Source organism: Apteryx mantelli, chromosome 1 (assembly GCF_036417845.1).
Source record: "Apteryx mantelli isolate bAptMan1 chromosome 1, bAptMan1.hap1, whole genome shotgun sequence".
NCBI lineage: Eukaryota > Metazoa > Chordata > Aves > Apterygiformes > Apterygidae > Apteryx > Apteryx mantelli.
In genome coordinates, this window is record NC_089978.1 from 188,104,462 (window position 1) to 188,127,683 (window position 23,222).

Sequence of the window (23,222 nt, forward strand, 5' to 3'; positions counted from 1 at the left end):
TGTCAATGGTAAATGGTTTTTTAACACTGAAAGAGACAAAAATTCAGAATTAATCATTAGAAAAGTGCTAAAAAAAACTTTATGAAGATTATATGTTAAAGGTCTAAAGTTTTAGACTTATCTTAAACCTATGAACACTGAGATCACAGAGTAACTCAGGTTACTGGAAGCTATGTGATCTAACCCCTGCTCAAAGCCAGGCCAATTCTTAAGTTGGAACAGATTGTTCAGGATTATATCCAGTTTTGGGTTGAGTATCTAAGAGGACAGAGATTGCACAATCTCTTTGGGCAGCTTGTTCCAATGTCTGATCACTCTTGCGAATTTTTATTTTTTCCCCTGCGATATCTCATTGGAATTTCCCTTGCTGCAACTTCTGTCTGTTGGCCCTCATCCTTTTACTGTGCTCCCTAAGAAGAGTTTGGCTCTGTCTTCACTAAACCCTCCAATTAGGTAGCTGAAGACAGCAGTAAGAGTTCTACAACTAGTCCCAAGACTCCTTTTTAGAAATAGAATTAGGAAATCTCCCAATTTCCAGGCTTTAGACATAATTAACAAATACTTATTAGAAATAATTACTTCCATTATTATGAAGCTGTGAAACAAAGCAACCAAAAATGAGAAAATACTCAGCCTGTAAATTGTCAGAAAAACAAAAGTGCTGTGCATTTTGATCACTGGCATGGTTAAGTAACTACTTTTCCTTCCATACTATAAAGAACATTTCTTACTTAGTACCATAAGTCAGTATTGTTCTATTTACTTACTGATGGACTTTCTACAAGTAGAGGAAACCTGATGGGGCCATTCATTCGAATTAACCCAAATTTGGAGGGGAAAGTAACAGGGAGGCAGTGGGTACAGAATGTGACTGTGTGTCATTCCACAAACTTAAGAGACTCTCTGTAAAAGATAATTCACCTCTTTCTCAGGTTGAGATAAAAGGGTACTGCCAATGGGAGATTTCTTTCACGAGAATTAATTTTCAGAGTCACATAGTACCTCCTTCAGGAGGAAAATCTTCTCTGGTTTCTCTCCAAAAGCTTAATCTGTCAAGTTTACCAGACACGTTTCACAAGTCTGGATCACAAATATCTCAGGTAAGATGATGTAGAGTGCTTGTGCGGGGAACTAAACAATGCAGAATTGGTAAAGAAACAGTACTTTCAATATACATATTGTTCTTTAAAGGATCACATGTAAAACCTACCTATTGTGTGTTACTCAAAAGGACAGAAACAATACTGCCCACTCATATCAGAAGAATCATATGATGCTTACCTGCGACCACATTCTGAGTATTTACCAATATTTTTTAATATTAAGGCAGCTGTTAATCGGATGTGTTTAGTTATTGGTCCCTCTTTTTCATCCTACAAAAAGAAAGGGAAAAAAAAATTAACACCCCCATAATAGAAGGCAACAATTGATATCTAATACTCAAGCCAAACATCACTTACTGTGAAATCTCTGAAGACAAGGTTTCTTGATCCCCTCCTTAATGCCATGAGGGCAGCGCTCGGATGATTCACAATGGCCTTCTGCGTTCTGGGAGCAGAGGCAGTACCCCCTGCAGGTGGCTGCCTATAGTAGCAAGAGAGAATTATTAAATATAAGCTTTGCACCACTTTCTAGCAGATTATTATGAAGCTAGCACCTCTGAAAAATTATTTTGACAAATTTTTAACCTATTTTAACAGAGAGACAAAGAGCTCTTAGTACTTGGTGCTGATGTGTCTTTTGTTTCCACAGAGAGAAGCCTTGGTGGGAAGCTTTCAGAAGAGTCATTGGATTTATTTCACATGAAAAAAAACACTTCTCTTCAGGAAGTACCGCTCATTACCCATGGCATTTGTGATGGAAAAGTAACATCTTGTACTAATGACATAGTCACTGCTCCTGAAGAGTACCTATTTAAAGGAATGTTTTATCAGCCAGGGTTTAATAGGAACAGTGACAGTGGCTATGCAGATGTCATCTGAGATTTGGCCAGAGAATGTCCTTAAAATATGGCTGTTTAAAACCTGGCACAGCTCACTGGGACCATTACACATTAGGACAATATAAAATACACATTATTTTTGGTTAGTGGGGAGCACTTTTAAGTAACATGATTTAAGTTATGATCTAGGACATAAAACATCTAATTGTTAAATCAGATCAAACATTTGTAAAACCAATTACCTGTTACTGCAGCTTTCAAATTGAGATTAATAAATTAAGCAAGGTATTTTAGAAAGCTGCTACAGATAAACATAGCAGAAGCAAACCCTTTATTTTCAGTATTAACACTGAAGTCAAAGCTTTATTTCATGTAAAACTAGAATTTCTCATACAATTAGATTAGAATGTTTAAATATGCAATCTTCCTTAAAAAGTCTTTTTTTTGTTAAGTGTCATAATGTCATCTCAAAGGAAAATATTGTTTTATCAATGGTGAAAAATATCACTGAGCTTCGGTATATTAAACAATATTATTATGAAGTCCTTTAATACTCTAGTAGAACCTGGTTAGAACATTTCAGTGTATTAGAAATATACAGTAGTGCTTACTTGCAAACGTAAGCATAAGCATAAAGTTGGAGTAAATGTTCTATTTTTTAAATTTAAAGTTAGTTTGTAACAAAGTTATTTAGGCATCTTTCAGGGTAAATGTATATTCTAAGCTTAAAACTTGAAGTCTGTATTCAGAAAGCCTTCTTCATAATTTGAAATTCTAACAAGAAGAAATTCTGGTTACAAATAAGCAAAAGGGTTCATGTGATACAAAACAGGAAATGAACAGATAGACCTCCTCCCTAAAATCTTTAACCATAATCACACTGTCATCCTCTCCTGAATAGAAAATAGATTTTGAAAATCTTTATGAAGGCAAGAGAGGCACAGGGGCTGAGTTAATAAACTGTTTGTTGGGCAACAACATATTTTTTTATAGGAGACTGGGGATCACAGTAATTATTCATTTTCCACTCTTGTTATTGGAACATTTTTGTTTTCTTCATATTGAGAAAGACAAAGATTCATCTATGGAGGCTGTTCTAAATGCACCTCTTAGAAAGCTGAAATACATATAATCCAAGTATGTGCTTTCCTGTTTGTTGACTTCTTTTTGAGAAAAGAGGGGTGATAGAGATGTGGGGGAAGAGAGTGAAGGAAATGGACAACGAATCTCTAAAAGTATGGTTTCATGACACAGCTGAGCAGCATTAACTGCTCACAGGTGCTGACACAGAAAGGTCTTCTTCCTTTCTTTCCAGCCTCCCTCGCACGGGCGTTCAATCAACTTCAAGATAAGTCCATTCAACTCATCAATCTGGCAAACCCACTTTTTCTTTGATTAGTTTTGTTTTATTTTGTTAAAACAGAGTTGGTTTACAATACAATCAGACAAAAGCTAAAGCCAATTCTCCGTAAGCACATACGAGAATGCACGGCTATGAGAAGGAAAAAGATGGCAGGGAGAGCAGAAACTCTTACTTTGAGCAGTAGGAAGCTCTTATTTCAACTCATCTTCTGAAATCATATCCTTAGTATCTTGCAGTACTGCAGTCTCAATATTTAAGTGAAAACTGGGTATGCATAAATTCCTGCTTTCTGAATCTGACCTAATTAGGGAATTCTGCCTTACAAGAGAGGATGTATGAAAGGCTGTTTTTTTTTGTATTATGCTTACGTGTGTCAACCCTGAAGAATCCTGCAAGGATACAGAGCTATTGGATGTGTTATCTGTGTGATGGAACATTTCTGAAAGGGCAGAGTTAAGATCATGTCATGGTAGTAGATTTATATAAGCCTTTTGCTTCCCACTTATCAGGTGTTTAAGATTACATTACTATCATTCTTCATTCTGTGGTTTTCAGAAGTCTGAATGCTGCTCAGTGTAAGGAAACAAGCCACCACACATCAGTGTTAAGAAGATTTGGGTGTCTTTCTATTTTTTAATAAAAATAACTAAATTTCTTGGCTTTCACACTCAGCTGTCTTTCTCTGCTGCCTCCAGCTGCTTTGTAGCAATTGAACTAGCCACAAAACAGACTGCAAAATCTGCCTGGGACCATGTAATCACATCTTTGGCTTGCAACGAAGAGATTCCACTTAGCTACTAACAAAGCCCTAGTCTTAGTACACTTACACAAGTAACTGAACCCTGAATACCTCCAATATAACTCCACCATCCCCACAAACCCCAAGCAATGGGATTGCACTGGCCAATATTAATCCCAGATGGCTGAAATCATTTTGGGAGAGAGGAGAGCCAAGTCTGATTCCAGGTAACAGCGCAAAATTTAAAAAAACCTCAGAAGACTGTATTTATCTTGTTTGTTTGTTTAAAGGGACATTTATTACAAGAATCCCTGGATCAAATCAACCCAAATTTAGAGCACAAACCTGGAAGGAACACAGCAAGTTACAAGACAGTCCAACTCAGCTGTAGTTTAAGAGCACTAAAACAGCTGCACTGTAAACAGTGAATAACTTTTAATTTAATTACCAGCACTTTTCTGTTGCAACAGAAGTTATAAAATGCTGTCTGTCTGGGAAAATCAGGAGAATATGTGGAGAACAATGTTTGTCACAGAGTACTGACCAATATACCTTAAAGAACTACCTGTCCTTTTTATATACATCTCCCACACCACAATGTAATTCTTCTCTTGCCCATTTTGCATCACTGTAAATGACATGAAATTTGACTGTTACACTCTATGTAGAGTTACACCTGATAAGCCAAGTTATAAATACACAAAGTTCTTCCAACGATTTCTGTCCCCCGCCCTCCCATTGCTAATGAGGCTCAAGTCTCTTACTTATTGGAAGGTTTCTGATTTCCTGCTTGCCCATGTTCATCTTGCTTTAAGCCTGCAAGCAAAGCATCTCTGGAACAGTGCTTATCCTGGTTGGAGAAAAAAGGAAAATAGTGAGAAAGGTGTACGAAAACTTACCATGAAATTCCCGCTATTTTCTGAAATAAAATGTGAAATAAAATCCGCACCTGTAAATGGGTAATGAACGAAAACCTCTGCCGCTGGAAAGGTTCACATCCCTCCCATAAGCACTGGCCTGGGTAGACATCTTTTCCTCCATGTTCAGTTGCTGCATGATAGAAAACTTGTGATGGTGTTTGAAACCACCTACAAGTAGAAAAGAAGAGGGGAAAAAAGGTTGTAATTTTTTTTTCCAGTTAGTGGTAAAGCACAAATATCACAAATATAGGCCAATACCAGCTAAAATTTATTTTCTGAGAAAAGAAACATGCATTGATGAAAAGGCATAAAAATTTAGAAGGAAGAACATGTATATATATATTACCAGTTAGCTACCTATAAATGTCAATATGATTTTGCTGAACACTGTTTAAATACTATGGATCTATTTTGCTGAACACTGTTTAAATACTATGGATCTATTTTTTTTATTTAAGCTTTACTAAAGGAATAATGTATGTTAATTCCAACAGACAAGTTCTGTTCAGTCCAAGCAAAATATAGTACTGAACTGTCAACAGCTAAGAATGTTGTATTTCATGCACTTCCTGTGCATTTTCTCCATATTCTATTTGGTGAAAGCACAGGTACGACATATCTTACAGTGATTTCACCCTGTTGAGAGTTTTCTTCCATTTTGAAGTGGTAGAAAAATTACAATTCCTTGTGAATGCCACCTGCAGAAAACTGTTAAGTCAGCAGTTCTTAAATCTCTATTTTCAAATTGCCATGCAGACAAAAGATGGGCTATTTTAAGTTTTATGAGATGGTAATGGGGACCACCAGATTTTAAAATCTATTACATGAAAATAGTGGATAACTCTTTAAAAGACTTTTTAGCCTAGACATACCTTAAAATATGTATCAAGTGTTACAAATCACATTCTTTATTTTAACAGAGAAAAAACAGCCAAAATAAACAAAACGACTCAGCTGCATTGAAGTGAATTGCAAGCTGCTAACCCAGTTTGCCAGCACACTTAAGGCTTGGGCAGAATGGGTCTAGTAACCTGGCTGCTGCCATTTGGGAAGCCATTATCACAAGTTGTCTTCACACACGTGTGGGAGACTGCTGCTCTAGCAGTCTGACTGAAGAGGGAACACATGCACCCACCTCAGTCACTCCACTTCACTTGCCAGTAATTTAGTTTCAATTAACAAGAAAAATATTTGCATTAAGATGTTTGGCTGAACTGACTGGGCTGAACAGTGCCAAGAGGCAGATAACCTCCAACTAAAGACTTACGGTAAGCAGCCAAGGAGGAGGCAACATCTTAAACCCCCGGACTGGTTCAAGTCAGAACTCTTAGCATATGAATACCAGACTAGAAGGTGCTTTAACCCCATCACCTCCTTCCATATCCCACTACTCATTTCAATACTGTTCATTATACAAACATACCTGCAATCAATATGTAGGTCTAAGTGAACAGATACTATTACCTGAATCCCACAGAGGTGTCAGAGTTAATTTCATCCAGAGACCAGTCTCAGTTATAAGCTGAATCCTATTGCAAGGTCTCAGTCAAAAGCTGAATACTATTGCAGTAACTGCCTATAACACGGCAATTATTTTCCTTAGAGGCAATAAATACTGCATTAGTCTTTTCCATACCAGTCAGCTCTTCCTGAAGGGAGGATGGAGGAGAAATATCTGCCTCTTGTTCTTGGTCCACTGAGCCCATGGTAGCAAGTGAAAATACAACGCTTTAGATCTACATTCGCTCCACAACAAAAGTTGATGCTTCAGAGGATGGGAAAAGGTCTTCCCACAATAAAGGGGAAAGTCAGCACGTAAACTTAAGTCTGGCACAGACCTATTCATGAATAATCCCTGACATGGATTCAACAAATTTCATGGCATAAGTGAAATCCAAAATGTAGTTTGAAACATTTTATTCAACATGCTTTATTTTAAGAAAAATAAAGCTACTTCAATCATGTTAAGTCATTCGTGGTATAATACATTCACTGCTATACTTGAATAATCAGAATCTACAGTATTAGTCTGCAGAACTTTAAATTTATTCAGAAAAGAAACATCTATTTATTCATAAGACTTAAAGCAACATAATAAAAAAGCCTGAAGTACTGAGAACATGGTCAGTTGAGTTTTGTCTCAACTCTTTGTCTCCCACTTAATTTCTCCACTGTTCTGTTCAGCTGCTGAGCAGAACATTAAAGTAATAGCTGACTCGTCAGGCAGCGCAGATTTCAGAGCATTTCCAATTTACTTTTTTAAATACAAAGCAATTCAAGAGCAGACATCTCCTGTCTACCTGTGAAACAAAATAGCAGCTTTTAAACTAAGCTGAATATAATTAGCGGCCCCTTGCAGACAGCCAAACTTCAAAGGGAAGCACCTAATTTCTGCTACATCCTCAATGCAACAAAGTACTGTTGTTGACTGACAGCTTTGAGAGTTTTACTTCTACTTCAGGTACTAAACCAGAACTCATTTTGAAGAGGCCAATCATTACAAGTATTTGCATAATTGCACCTGATCTGGTTGTGGCCTTCAGACACTATCATAATGAACATGTTATATACTACACTACTAACACTTACATTTTATTTAAACATCTTGGTATAATGTTTGCAAATTAAATTCTGAAAAAATCCTTCAGAGTTCTACTGACCACAGCAGGCAAGTGAGTGAGCAGGAAAAGAACACATAATATTTATTGTGATTGTCAGTAAAATGTTATTGGAGGTCTTCACAGCCTCCTGCAATACATCCTTGAAGGAAAATTTAATGCTAACGTTTTGTGAGAATTAAACTAAACATGCTCAAAGAAACTAGTGCAAATAACTGTACCAAAATTCACCTCCTGTCATATCTTTCTGGTTCATTAAATGCCAGCAAACACCACAAAAGAAACACTGCACTGTTCTATCATCCTACTATTATGAACCTGCCTGCTGAATAGCTACAGAAAAAATTGCTAACCAAACATTAATGAAATCAACTATTGGACGTAAAGTTCAAAAAGTAGGATAATGACCCAGTCACCAGAATCTTCTTTTGTCCCACGGAAACAATTCAGTAAAAACAGCTAAGATTATAAATGTTTTCATTATATATCTCAATAGTAGGTGAGGAGTTTTTATGTCTATTAGAAGCAGGAAGCCTATAGGAGGTTTGATGCTCCTATTTTTATCAGGTTGTTGAAGGCACATTAATAGAAAAAAAATATATGATGAAGATGCTAAATTAACACTTTGGTTCTGTCCTCACCACAGAGAATGCTAGAATAATATTTATCTAAATTGCTTTTAGGCTGTGGGGGGAGGTGCTAAGATACTGAAACAATTTTTAAAACTAGAAACAGTGTACGAACAAGAGCTGTGTGTCAAAAGGACTACATAGCATCAATCCAAAAATCTCTGAAGACTTTTAAAAAATAATGAAACTTAACTATGAACAAAAATCTGTATGGTAAGTAACAATAGGAGAAATTAAAGCAACAGAAGTAATACACCATCTTTGAAACAAAATGAGAAAATTAACTTGTGAAATATGGGTCCTGCAGCTCTTAACTTCAGTATCAGGAAGCCTTGTTGGAACACATAAATTAAGAAAGACTTGCACTGATGATGCAAGGTAATCACAGTTGCATTGTCTTCCCTCCCCCTTTAAGATCTGCCTGCGTGTACTCGCATCTTAGTTCACATGTGGACAGTATTAGCCTGTTCCATGATTAGCACTCACCTCACTTCCACACAAAGCATCCCATCTAACTTAAGGCATAAAAGAAACTTGGTGACTAACTTATGCTTCTAAAGTGCAGTTCACCAAACATTTTAAGATGGTAATAAACTGGCAAGGCTACTGTAAGAATGAGTCCTAGCTTCTCATTTCCACCACAGCTTATATCAGCACAGGTGTTTATGCAGCTATCATGTAGCCAGGAGAGTATGGCTCTAGAGTTACATTTATTAGAAGTAAAGGACCTCAGTAGCCTTGTATGTATTTCTTACATAGAGAAACATCACCTACGAAAGAAACAAAACCACTTCTAAGGGGAAAATATGGCAAACATTTAAAAAATGCCAGAGCTTTACAGTACCAGCTGGAATCTCATCTAAAACTGGTATGTCTTGCCACTGATTTAATGATCTTTGAATTATGTTTGTAAGAGAAAGAATAAAAGAAAGAATCTGCAATTTTAAGGGTACACAGATTAACTAGCTCTCAGTATTCATCAAGTGCTATTCAATTACCCCCTTTTCACCATCAGTTCCAAAAATTTTAATTCCAAAGATTTTTAATTTTTCTATCCTTCCATCTCTACTTTCTGAATGCTTATGCACGAGCTTTCTGCCAGATCAGCTTGTCCTGATGCTCCCTTGGTCTTCTCCTACAGCTATAACGAAGTGTCTCACCCTTTTTCATGACCGTCTTGTGCGTTATATAATTTCTCTCATTTTTTTCCACAGTGGCTATTGGACAACTGTCTTTGTTTCATCAATCTCTACACTGCACTGACAACTAAACACATTCACAAATCCATGGTATTTTAAAAATCAGTGTCAATATATACATATCAATAACAGGGGGCTATCACAATTTTTTATAAGCATACATCCAAAGAAGTCTGTTTAGTTCACCCCTTCCCCCCTTTTTTTTGAACAACAACAAAAACAACAAAACAAAAAAAAATCTAATCTTTTGCTGCCTAGTATTAAGGTTAAGTTTCTTGTTTCAAGCATTTATTTCCTTTCATGACAATGGAATCCTGTGGCATACAAATGGTACCATAATTACTAAAATTAGTCATATTCTAAATAAGACTTTGACCAGGACATTGAAGTGCACACCCTGCTCTTGCAAAACTGGAAATACAAGAAAGACATTAATAACTAGAAACAAAGAAAATGATTTTCAAGACTTGATTTGCAACTGGAGTACAGTAAGTATTTTTATATTTGCAATACAGAGAACCAGCTTCAGAGCTAAGGAAAATTAAGCATTTTTACTTAACTACATGAAAGTATTTATTACTGGAGAATCAATATATTAAAAGAAAGCCAAGAAATACGCATTTTATGCTCTGAAAGGTAATTAAGAGCAGTTATATACCTTGTTTCTCCCCCCTCCCCCCATCTCAGCTTCAGCTTCATCAACCTTTTTCCCTTTTTCTTTTCCCCACTGACAAAGTATAAGGTAACTCAGGGAAATAGAATGGCTAGAACTTGCACCATCACTTTCTATGTATAAAGCATTTGCTATCTATTAGTAAACGGTAGTTAAATAAAGGAGCCATTTACTTTTTACAAGACTGCCACAGACACATGAAGTTCTGTCCAGGTTTTTTCATCTGCTCCGCATGCTGACTTGCTGCAGTGTATGAAGGCGGCTGCAAATTGATCTGCTGGCCCTGTACTTGCACTGTTGGTATTGACGTTGCAGGTGTGCTCTGTAGAAAAGTTTAAAACACAGTTTTAAACAGGGCATGCTACAAGACATAACACACTGTTTACTGTCTGTTCAAAAACCTTTTATTCTATACTTTAATCAACCACAGATTTTTGTATTTTAACACTTTGAACTCAGAATAAGTGTTAATATCATAATAGCAAAATAAGAAACAGATACACCCTCTGTAATATTTATGCAGATGTTTCTAGTATTCAAACTACTGAATCTTATGTCCAAATTCAAATGCAGAATGACGAATATGGCATCATGGAAACTGGATAAAACTCAAGCATGTTCATTAGAAGCATAAAAAAAAAATCACCTTGGAAATATAGAGACTTATCAATTAACACTGTTACACAGTAAAGTAACTTTTCATTTATATTATCTATACTACCATTAGCTGTAACCCTGAAAAAGAACTACACACTCAGACCACTGTTCTAAATCCAGGACTGAATAACAATTTCTGTGAGCAGGACATTTATGTTGCTATGTATTTTGAACACCCTTTTTACATGCCAGTTGACATAAAGCAAATAACACTGAAAGTTTCAAAGTCACTAGTCACTTCTGAAAACACCAAAAGAGACACTCTCTAAAGTGATCCAGACAGTTTTCCTCATATATAGAAATTATAACAAAGGAGTTTCTCAAGGGCACTAGCGGAGCAAAGGTTAGAAATATTTTGCAAAGGCTTTATTTGTTCTTTAAAGAAAAAACTATGCAAACACAAAGGTTTGTATTATCATCAGCATAGGGAGTAGTTTGCTTTCCTATTTAACTGTAGAAGAAAATACTGCTAAAAGAAGTGAAATGAACACTGTTACATCTAAAACTGCCTTATGCTCTGTGATGAAACGGTTTTATATGCTACAGCTGTGGAATTCTGAAGCTGTCTCACTAGTACACACACTGCGTGACAGCGTTTGCAAGAACAGGTTTAGAAGAACAATGTTGAAGAAACACTGTAAAAGACCATCAGGCTCAAACTCTGACTTATGGCTTTCTTGATAAAACTTTGCAAACGAGGTAATTCTTTAAGCTCTTGTACAACCAGCTAGAACACATACCTTTATAGAAAACTCCAAAAGCCCAGAGCTTTTAAATAGGTCATACAACATGTATACAGTGAAGTACAAACATTTCAGAAAGAAAACAGATGTTTCCCCTGTCCCCTTTCAACAATTCAAGAAACTTATTTTAACAGTGAATAAAAATTCTCAGAAGTGACCTGAAAAGCTAAAAACAAAGTCAAAACATGCCCTTATTATTTTCTGAAGAACAGAGACTGAATGATGGATTTCCCCATCTTGGAGCAATGTGTATGTTAGAATACTGTTTCTCTTATTTTTTACTCCAGTGCTTTAGTCTGTCAGCCGTTTAGAAGGTTGGTGACAACAAAAATACTGTATTTTTGAATATAACTATCCCAGATCACACAACATTAATATAATGACCAAAAGAAAAGCAAAAAAAAAAAAAAAAAAACCACACACGTAACTATAACCAAAGCATAACTATAAACCCCCCATGCCCAAGCATAGCTCCTGATAAAAATAAGGAAAACTCAGCAAAACCCGAGAAGACAGCATAATGAGCACAGGATGCCTGTGATCTGTGTGGGTCTGTGGAAAGTTTTAAGAAATTGTTCTTAGTCCATTAGTCAAAAATACAAACATGTTCTTAGTCCATTAGTCAAAAATACAAACGTGTTCTGAAACTCTGCAATGATTTTCACCTAATGCCTGATTTTTACCTCTGTGCTATTTTACAGATTGGCTAATCAATCTTCACAATGCATCTTTTAATGTAAGTAAACACAAGGGGACCTTTCAGGATCAACATTTCTGTAATAAAGCATTTTTTACATGAAACTGAAAGTAAAATTAGTGAGTGTCAGCAATATGGCTTGTTTTGCAACCTTCATTTGGCATCCTTGTAAGAACACATTTTGATGGTCTTTATGGGACTTTTTACCCCTATAGAACTTCTGCCTTATTTAATGCACTGGAAAGCGAGTGCTTACCGAATGAAGCCAGTAATTCACTTCATTCTCACCATACAATGTGTGTGGTTCTGTTACTTACCCATTGCTAATCAAACCCTGCAATTAATCCAGAATTATGAATTTTCCCAAGGGTTCCTCTGGCATGCTCCACTAGTGGCATTTAAAGGTTTTAAACTTTAAATCTTTTAATGAGATGGTATTAATATTATTATTTTAAGCAAGGAGAACTGAGATACAAAATCCAAAGTGTTAAATACTGAAAATGAAAGAGCAAGGAAGAGGAACCAATTTTCAGGACAGAAAGTTAAATTGTTTTCCCCTTCCAATCCCTGTCTGTCCTAAGTCCTGGCAAGAGAAAAAAAAATAAAGCTACTAAACTGAAATGTATAAGATAATTTCAGTTGTTTAGAATTCTATTATTACTGCTGTACTACAAAGCAGAGTAGTTTCACTCAAACTTGTAGCATTAGGCACTCACAATGTCTATGTATTTTTAAATCAAATTTATTGCTCATTCATAATACTGTGCCGATTATATTATAAATTGACAAATGAAGGAATGTCATGTTTGTTTCCCAAGGTTTTATTTTAGCAACATAAGTTCTGTGTTCTAACACTAGATCTCAAAGCTTTCTTTTTTCTGTTTAATAGATCAGGAACAATAATGATTTCCGTTTTCAACCTCTTTTACCTCCACCCCTTTTCATCTATTAATTTATGTCATGCAAGATGCACTGGAAATCTTTAACATGAGGTACAGTCTTCATATTTCAAATATAAATAAAATTTTATATTCCAGAAACATACCTAGGAATACTTGCTATGTACAACCTAATTTATACTACTGCTAAGCAATGATTATGCAAATTTCTTTACTTCTTTAACATTCAAAACTATGACAGACATTTCGCTTCCCTAGTAAATTCTTTCTGGGACAAGTAACATTAAAAAAAACCCTCCTAGTTTCCCCACGTCTTCAAGATTTTCACAGAATTGTCTTCTCTAGCAAAAGCACTTAATAATTCTAGATCCCTAAGAAATCAAATGCCAAATACTCTAGTACACTTGAAAGAGTTTATAGTATTTTTTCATACTCAGATTAGATCTCTCCATGCTATGATTTGCAGTTGGGACAACTTAACACTTCTGCAAATCAGATCTCACTGGGACCCAGGACTGAAAGGTACCTCGGACACCCTGGGTTTTTTTTGTAACACACAACCAGGTCATGAAATCCCTTTCATAAATTGAGTGCCATCTTAAGGACTTATAAGTCCTTATACAATGAGAATAAAAAATAATTTTTTTGTGTTTTGAGAAGTTCAATATTAACAGACCAGAGCAACTAAATCTATAATATGATTATAGCAAAACTTTATTTATGTTTAGTGATTTCCTATCTCAAAAGATCTAAGCTAATCTACACTACAGTGACAATTAGTTCCACATGAACTGACCTTCCAGTAAGCCTGAGTTTTGACAGGCATCTCTGGGTGCCCCACAACACCGCAAATAGTGTGACAGGAACTCAAACTAATACACTGCACAAAGAAATGACTTTGGTGTGAAAGACAACTGGATGCAAGGCATCCAGTAGCAACTTTTTTAGAACAAGCACAGAAACATCACTTTCTAACAACTTGATTCTTTCCCTTAATTCCAGTTTCTTATGACAACTCCTAAAATAGCAGGTCCTGAATTTGATGATTTCTCAATTCCTTCATACATTTTATGGGAGGTTTGCTATTTCCCTGTTGCTGGTTGCTAGGGTTTTTACAGCAAGACCTTGATTCAAGGCTTGTCTCTATCCAGAATTAGCACACAGTGCAGGCGCACAGATGCAAAATCTCAAATTTTGATGATGACAGTTAGGATTTCCACAATTTCATTATTCTCTGTGCAAAACAGGCTGAGTTGTGTGGGTTGCTGGCCATCAGTGGCTTATCTCAGAGGTAAAACCTGACTGACCAAATACAGAGGAAAGCAGAATAAAGAACTGCAGTCGCTGTTTCATTATCTGTGGGCTATTTACCTGACCTGCAAATTAAGGATACCTCAAACACAGCCCCAGCTCTGGCTTGCATTAGCTCAGGTACGATGCTGCATAAAACACAGCTGTACAGCCTTCCAGGTCAGTTTTGTTCTTACATGGAGACTGTGCTATGCTCAGCACGACTTGACATCCCAGGACCTAGATCAACTCTATCACCATGCTTCTATTACCAGGAGCATACGAGGTATCAGAGCTGAAGGCAAGGTTCAGCACGGAGACATGGCAAGTGTCGAACCATAGCTAAAAGGCCCAGCCAGGCTGCAGCTGCCCCTGGCAAGAGCCACCCATACCCCTACAATGCACCTCCTGCCACAGCAGCTTCTGGCTCAGGCACAACTGCATTCCAGAAGCAGCTTTTTTCATTATCCAGCTACTGCTACTCCTATACAATAGAGAGCTGCGACTATAGGCATAAAGCATTCTTTGGGATACAAAGTAAAAAATGGAGAAAAATATTAAGCTATTTTTTTCCAGTTACAGTGTTCTCAGGCATTTCTTCAAGCATAGTTGTTCCTTGTCTTCAAGATAAAACATCACTTTTGAACTGACCATATAAAAGACAGGAACAAGATATTAGCCTCACCACACCAAAAACTTACGCTATCGAAACAGAGAATGTGCTTTAAAGAAAAATATTTTTCCACCTTGTTCCCTGGGCCAATGAAAAACAGAACACGTTGCAATGGAGATAAACGTGATGGGTAGCTAAGGCTAACAATGCTGGCTGTACTAAAAGCATTTTCTTTCAACTACATCACTGGTGCTGACTTTGGAGGCAGCTGTTTGGTCACTCACCCAATTCATTCTGAAGGAAATCCTTTGACAATCTTTACAGTATTATAAATCTAAGCATACAAAGTAAAACAAAAAAAATTATATAAAAATGATATAAAACCTTTTAGTATTTTGAAGTACTGCAATACAAGACCTAATGGTCAATACTAAGCGTAATTTTAACACACAAACTTAATTGTAGAAGCTACCAGAAAAAATGATTGCATTGTCTTTATAGATTAATGGGTAATGTGAAGGTGCTTTTTTAGCATTAAGCCTGCCAATTTTATTTAAAAGGCTTACTTTGCCATCAGCACAAGGAAAACACTGTATCCCAGTATAATGGGGATTCTGTTGTCATAGAGTCCTATGCAGTTTCAAAACATTAGGCTGCATTTCTTCTCCCAACATTAGTATGTACATACCTGTATGTAAATATGCTTAACTGCAGTAAACAGTTAGTAAGAAAAAAAAAATTTTTTTAAATACCACAGAATTTTGAATTCAGTATTACTGAAAATTTTGTATTTAGCTTCTTCAAGACAATAAATGTGTATCAAAAGGTAACGGAGGATCTGAAAATGAATATAGCAGAATTTGAATGCAAGGGAGAGGTCAGGTGGATGGATAAGCATTAAAACAAACATTCTTTTACTACTGTTATATTATTGAGGTTTAAGTCCTGCAACAGAGTGCTTCAGAAGTGAAGAGCAATAGAAGCACGGAGATTCTGTATTTCAGTACTTCCAGCTGAGAAGCTCATTTGCTTTACAGCTAGGAGTGAATTACACCTCCTGGGGCTACGCACCTGCTTTCTGGTGCATGGTAATCACAGCTTCCCAGTCAACAGGGAGCAGCAGCGACTAGCTAAGGCAATGCTTGCACAGTTTTAGCCACCTAAATTTCCACATAAGCATGTTTGAAGTGGGCGGCCTTAAGAGGAATGGGAGTGCATGTTTATGAGGGAATGACAGTAACGAGCAGGGAAGTGATTACTTTAAAAGCCAGATAAGGCAATTTAAAACTGATTTGCTCACTTCTAGGAACGTGGCATGATATCAGAGTGTTCCTTCAAAACACAAACCGACTGGGACAAACCAATGTGGTTATGTTCAACAGATGTTTTAGAGGAGTCTGAAGAGGAGAAAGGAAAAAGAAAAGAAAAAAAAAAAGGAAGCACAATTATGCATTTCTTATTCTCTTTCACCCACAAGTCCAGCACAAAGCTTTAGTAAAGTAATAATCCTGAAACATGGAGCATAGAAACAAAAGAAAGCCAAGAAAGTAAACTGCTAGCTCCATCTCCTCTCAGGCTACATTTAGAGGGCTGACAAAATGCAGATGGAAATATAAGGAAAAAAAAAATCCAACACTGTGCGCATCTGTTCCTCTTTTGACATAGCCCAATTTTTTGTATAATATATAAAAAAAAAATCTTTAAAGTCAGTCTATACATTCTTATCTTTCAATGAGCTCTGCTGACATCTACAATGTCTGATTAAGTCAATTAATACGAAACAATCACAGATTACTGTACACATAAAAGTATCTGTACTTGTCTAACCAGATTTAGATAGTGCTATATGGGCTGTCCCATAAAGATCAAGTATATGACTCTTATTGTTTCAGCAGCGTGGTTAAATCAACATTTCCTTTCTCCTTAGGCATATGGCATTAGCCCATTTCAAACTATCAAACCATATTATGAAATATGCCTTCTCTTCACTTCTACATTCACTGAAGAACTACTTTACTCTTTTTCTTGCTTTCCACTGTTTTCACTTGCGTGTTCCCCCTCCTCCCCTGCTCTGATGAATTCTTACCACTTCATTTCTCCAGTATTTCCAATTTCTATTTGTCCTTCCTTATCTTTGGTTCAAATATCTTCCCTTTCTGCTGCTCATGACAACTTATCCTGCTACAGTTGCATAAGCAATACTTTTCTCCTTTTTCTGTTCTCTAGATCTCCTTTTCCAGCCTTCCTCTTGTGTTCTAAGTTTATTACAAGTTTTCCTCCTCTTTCCCTTTCTCGCTTCTCTCTGAAATACATGCTTTATTTTAAAATAAAATTTTAAGACAGCAAAGAAACAGGAAAACACACACGATTAACTTCAACAGCTATTAAATTTTGCCATAGTTGCATCTATCCCTTTAATTCCTATCCCTCACCATTTTTCTTCATTGTGTTGTATCTATAATAAATTTCACATCGTGCTCCCCTATTTCTTCTGCAACATATCAAGTATACATTAGATACTGCATAGACAATAAAACAATGTATTGAAAACAGTGTTTCTTAGCTGCTCTCTTTCAAAAGTCAGTCAAGGAAGCTGTTTGCTGTACAAGGAAGAGGCTCAAGATGGGAGGGAGAAAACAGGAGATGCCTGTATTTTGTATGATTATACAGTGCTTAACTCCAACAGAAGTTATTGGTAGAACTTGCAGAGCTCAAGAGAATTAAGCTATATCTGAGTACTTCTAGATGCTTTCAGCATACTCGTAAAAGCAGACTCAATATTGGAAATACTTAGCAGCTGGCTTTCCAACAGAGTAATGGCTATTGCAGCTGCTCAGCACCTATGGCGTGAGGCAGGGCAGGGAAGAGCAGGCCTGTTTATACACCCGCACATTAATTTTAAAGTAGTGTTAAACATTCTTATGAGTTTTAAAACAAACTATGATGTCCACTATATCTGAACTGAGTACTATAAAATGGGTTTTATTATCAGTTAGTGCTTAAACATTATTGTAATGGGCATGATTAATAAATAGCCACACATAAGGATTAACGCACTTAGCTAGCAAATTACGGTTGTTCACCAAGATCAAAACTAATAAACTCCTTCTCCCACATTCCTGTAATTCTAAAGAAATCAAGGGCATCCTACAGACAGGAGAATGAACCAAATTCCATGGAGCAGACATTAAACAAGAGTTACTCTGATCTGCAGACTTGTATTGAATGGCAGAGATAGCTGGCAGGTTTTCTGTATGTACAGGTAATGGAAAAATGCAGAAAATATTAATAATGGTGTTAAAAAATAAAGGGTATCTTACCCATTTTTAAAGAAACTGTTAGCAAAGAAAATACTCATTAAAGAAATTTTGCTCTATTATCGTGACAGAACAGGTAATCTAATCCAAAGGAAAGCATTAACTACATTGCTCTCACTCTTTTCCTTAAAAAAATCTGGGAGTCTGACAGTGTAGTACCTCTTTGAGACAAAACTGCTAGTGCTCATCAGCTACATGTCCAGGGAATAAATAACTACAGATAATAATTATTCAATTCCAGCCATTTTCTATTTCAGCCAAATCCTTAGGCAAGCTAAGACAGAAATCCAAACTATGAAATACCTTAACACAATCCCTGCAAAAAGCAAGGCATAGTTAGTACATCCAAGCTGCAGAAAATCTACAAGATTAACTTATCTACTTCTCCCGTTCTCCCTGTGCTGCCAACAGATATTTTCATTTCAGTCAAATGATTTCTAGTAAGAATGAAGATAAATAATTATCAAAAAAAAAAAAAAAGGAAAAGAAAGGAAAAAAAGGAAAAGAAACACTCTCTCTCTCTCATAAACTCAAATAAAGTTTTTGTTTAGGTTTCAAGATACTAAAGAAAAAAAAATCTCTGTGTGGTCTGGCAGGGTAAATAAATAAATAAATAAATAAAACCTTTAATTTTTAGCCCTGATTTCTGACAACCAGATCAAGGAAAAGCGTTAAAGAACTTTCAGTATAAGCCTAACTTGATACAGAAAAAGAAGTGCCACTAGCCATCACTTGTTGAATTCAAGTTCTAGTTCTGTTCAAGGCCACAAAGACTACACATCTACACCTGCTATGCCATCCAAAAAAAAAGAAAAGAGTCTTAACTCAAGGTCAAAAAACACTAACATATACTCAGATTTCATTTCCTCTCTCCACAGTCTGTCACAATTCTATGACTGTCAAACCTACTATTCCATCGGTCCTATTTAGGTAAGAAATGTTTCTTTGAGAGAGATTTTCTGTCCATGTACAAAGCTAAAATAAATTCTAGAGAACAGAACAACCTCAGACATGATCATCTGTAGTTATTAAAACTCATACAAGTGATGGACATACCTCGTTTCTAATAAAGTCTTAAGGAGTTACTACTTTAAAAAGGTAAAAACAGTTTAACCAGTAAAAAAAGGCCCTTTCCAAAGTCTGTCAAACAGAATTAAATAAAAATACTTATTGTGTTAATAGAACTAGTATTATTTTGACAAATTAACAAAACAGTATTTTCTCCTGACTATAGTGAGCTTGTGAAGCAAGTACTGTCCTTTCAAGGTCATCTTTAAGTGCAAGAACTTCAAATCATTTCAGCAAGCCAGATGTAGCTCTGGTGATTAACTTAAGCAAAACAAACAAACAAACACAAAACCCCCAAACCCCACACCCATCTATAATCAATAAAGACCAAGAATAAAATGAGAAACAATATTGACATGTTTTTACGAGACTATATAAAAATTAATTTTTGCTTTCAGAATAATAAATTGTTCAAAAAAAAAAAATCAATAAACAAGAGTTCTTTCCTCACAGTGTATCAAGCTGCAACCTAAGTTAATTGCTCTGAACTATTTTAAATTCAACTGTCATTGACATCACAAAAGTATGCAAAAAATCAGAACTTAAGTCCATGAAAGAACAGAAACCATCATTTTATGAATATTTTAAATACTATGTAAGAGATATCAACTGAGTTTACATTTTCATATGCATTCATTTCACAGTATAAGTCATAATCATAGTTTTTTGAAATAAAAAGTACACTGCAACATACCTGTGTGACCATGCTTTGTATATACGTGGTTGGATGCTGCTGCTTTTGTTGAACAGCGCTTTCTATTGCTACTTTTGCTACAGTGCTTGGATCCGCTCCAGCTGGCACGGCAACCATAGTTGCACTGCAACCAGCATTGTTGGGGTCACTGATTGTAACAATTCTAACTCCTACTTTATTTGGAATTCCTGGAACAGTTTCCCTGTCATTATCCTCTGCTGGCCTCTTTACAGTTTTGCATTCTGCTGTGCCATTAGTAGACCGAACTTCGGATGACAGGGTAGACTGGGACACTCTAGGTCCTGAGTGTGGAACTGCTATGATTTGATGCCCCTGTATAACAGAGGCTGTAGATTGTGGTGAGACAACTACACTTGGGCGTTGCTGAGGCACATCTGAATTCAAACTTGAAGCTAGAGGTCCATTAGGTAAATCAGTGTTGGTACCACTAAGTTGCTGGGTTAACAGTTTTGCAGCCTCCTGTGTACCGCTTACAACAGGTGAACTACTCAAAGTTAATACAGGCCCATTAGAAATTCTTTCCCCTTGATCACCTTTGGCAGTATCTTGCTGCGTGGCATCCAAATTCCCTTGTTGTTCCACAGAAGATATCTCACCATTTCCTACATGATTGGAAGTTTTGTGATTTGGAATGTTTTTGCTCAAATGAGAACCATCTCCTTTATCAAAATCACAGATTCCATTAACTAGGGGCTTCTTCAAATCACTTTTAATTTCCTGTGTGTCGGTTTGTTCAAAGTTCTGTTTTCCAGGAGCTCCATTCTCACCCATTTCTAATGATGGCCCATTACTGACTTGTGAGCACTGATTGGCCTCATTCTGAGTTTTCCCTGAGTTAGAAGGAGGTAGACTGGAGTCACTATACTTTCTCCCATTTAAAAGACTTCCCACCTGCATTTCATTTTCTTTTGCATCCCCATTGCTGGTGTTTGCAGCTCCTCTTCGACAGGAAGGATTCTCCATAACTTCTATTTTACGTTCATGAATGTGTAAACCTGTTGCTTCCTTTGCTTCTTCCTCCTTTTGGCAAATTATTTTATCACCTTTGAATGGGGGAGCAGCAGTACACGGTGATTGTCCAGCTGAAGGTGCTTGAGTAGCTGGAAGTGTTTGCACCTGTAGCCCAACTCCTGTCTGTGTTCCACTCACTGCAATTCCTGCTGGAGCAATGATTTGAGTTGCATTTCCCTGACTCACAGTTGCAGTAGCAAAACTCGTATTTGGCACAACTGTTATCGTAACCTGGTTGCCAGAAGCCCCTTGGAAAATAGTTGCTGGGCTGTTTGAGATCAACTGGCCTGGCAATATCTGCAAGTTAGAAATGGGTACTGTTTGTACTGCCCCTTGGGGCTGGATTGCACTCTGGACCAGCTGAACATTTTGTTGTCCAACTAGCAGCTGCTGAGCTGGAGACTGTCCTTGAACTCCAAAACCTGGTGCCTGGTTATTGGCCATCTGATAAACCACCTGAGGGCTAGGAGCTCTTGCATTGTTAGGTGGTGGAATCTGTGGAGCTGGGAGTATAAGCTTACCCCCTGGAGTTGAGGGGCCTCTTTTCGGAAGAAGCAGTTGTTTTATCAGACTAGATTCACCAGAGTTAGGCTGGCCAACTCCTGCATTAGCTTGTTGTGACTGAACTTGCATTTGTATTGGTTGTTGTTGTTGTACTTGTACCTGTACCTGTTGCTGCGATGATGCTGGTGAATGTTGCTGCTGCTGCTGCTGTCTCTTTACAGAAAGCATCTGGCTGACAGTAGGAGGGGGTCCTTGTGACTGAGGAGTGGTAGATGAAGATGACATAACTGCAGGAACTTGATTATTTGTAACTGGACCTGGGGATGGTGAAGAAGATGGAGTAATGCTTGGCTGTCCAGCCAACTGGACAGTTTGACCAGCTGGAATAGAGGCTGGATTAGCAAGCACGATTTGATGAATGGCTGGTGCATATGTTTGACCTTGCTGAGCTGGCTGGCTTACAATCACTACGCTTTGTTGGGATGGCGGTGGTGGCTGCTGCTGTGGCTGTATCGGCTGTTGTACCACATTAGGTGGACCTTGCTGAGATGGCAGAGGCTTTGGTGCAATATTCTGAAACCCTACCCTAGAAGTCTGTGGACTTTGGACACCTGCAATAGTCACCATCTGCCCAGCTGCTACTTGGAAATTCTGAACCGTGGTGGCAGAAACAATGTTAGATGAAGAGGTTGTGACATACTGCTGTGGTGCTATGATGACTGTATCTTGTTGCTGGTTACCAGCAGAGGGCTGCTGAGATGAAATTGGCCCAGGCTGTGATGACGTGGTGATTAGCTGTTGACCCTGTGAAACTGCTGAGCTGCATGCTGGTATGTTTTGTACTCTGCCAAATATATGACCCTGAGGTACAGCTTGTTGAATTACCGTAACAGGAGTGCCTGAAGGTATCTGTCCTGGTACCACTGCATGCAGTGGAGACTGTTGTTGAATTACAGGTTGGTGGTGAAGCAACGTCTGAGAACTAACAACAGTAACAGACGGCTGTGGTCCTGTAGTGCTGTGACTTTGATTAGAAGCTTGTGGTGCTCCTCCTACAGCAATAGTAACAGGAACTGCAGACTGGGGAACAGAGCCCTGTATTACTGTGGCCTTCATTACTTCACAGGAAACTGGACCTTTACTCTGTATAACAGTCACTGGAGCATTTTGTTGCTGCTGTGTATGAACTGAAGGATTTTGCGGAATTCTAGAAACAGTCTGTGCCACAGTATGAACACCTTGAATCGGAAAAGACATCTGTGTTGCTGTCAAAGTTGAAGACTGGTTAATAGGGGTCCTCTGATAATGATTTCCTACGCTTTGTGGCCCATGTGGGATTCCTGTCGACATAAACAAGGCAAAAGTTTAAATTCAAAGATTATTTCAAAACAGATTTAATATAAAAAAATTTTAAAATCCAAGGTTTGAATTTATAATTCTATATGAAGTAGTTTCTCTTCTCAACTATACTGCATCTGAATTAATGCTGGAGTAACATGGCTTGTCTGCTGACTGACAAGCATATGGGTTAGATGTCAAATACTGGATAGCATGCAAGTACATACTCCAGTACTATTCCTAAAATTACTGAATAGAATGAATTAAAGCATGCGGCCCCTACTCCC

General features: G+C 37.2%; 1 protein-coding gene across 2 annotated transcripts in view; it reads right to left on the bottom strand.

Moving 5' to 3' along the window:
- ARID2 (AT-rich interaction domain 2) overlaps positions 1 to 23,222 on the bottom strand; it is a 110,266-nt gene that overhangs the window by 2,690 nt on the left and 84,354 nt on the right. For both annotated transcript variants that reach the window (XM_013947708.2, XM_067314388.1), the window contains 6 exons: positions 20,062 to 22,937; positions 10,257 to 10,405; positions 4,994 to 5,132; positions 4,809 to 4,894; positions 1,461 to 1,584; positions 1,282 to 1,373 (listed from right to left, as the gene is read on the bottom strand). In XM_013947708.2, coding sequence (XP_013803162.1) covers positions 1,282 to 1,373; positions 1,461 to 1,584; positions 4,809 to 4,894; positions 4,994 to 5,132; positions 10,257 to 10,405; positions 20,062 to 22,937 — 3,466 coding nt within the window. The remainder of the gene's footprint in view (positions 1 to 1,281; positions 1,374 to 1,460; positions 1,585 to 4,808; positions 4,895 to 4,993; positions 5,133 to 10,256; positions 10,406 to 20,061; positions 22,938 to 23,222) is intronic.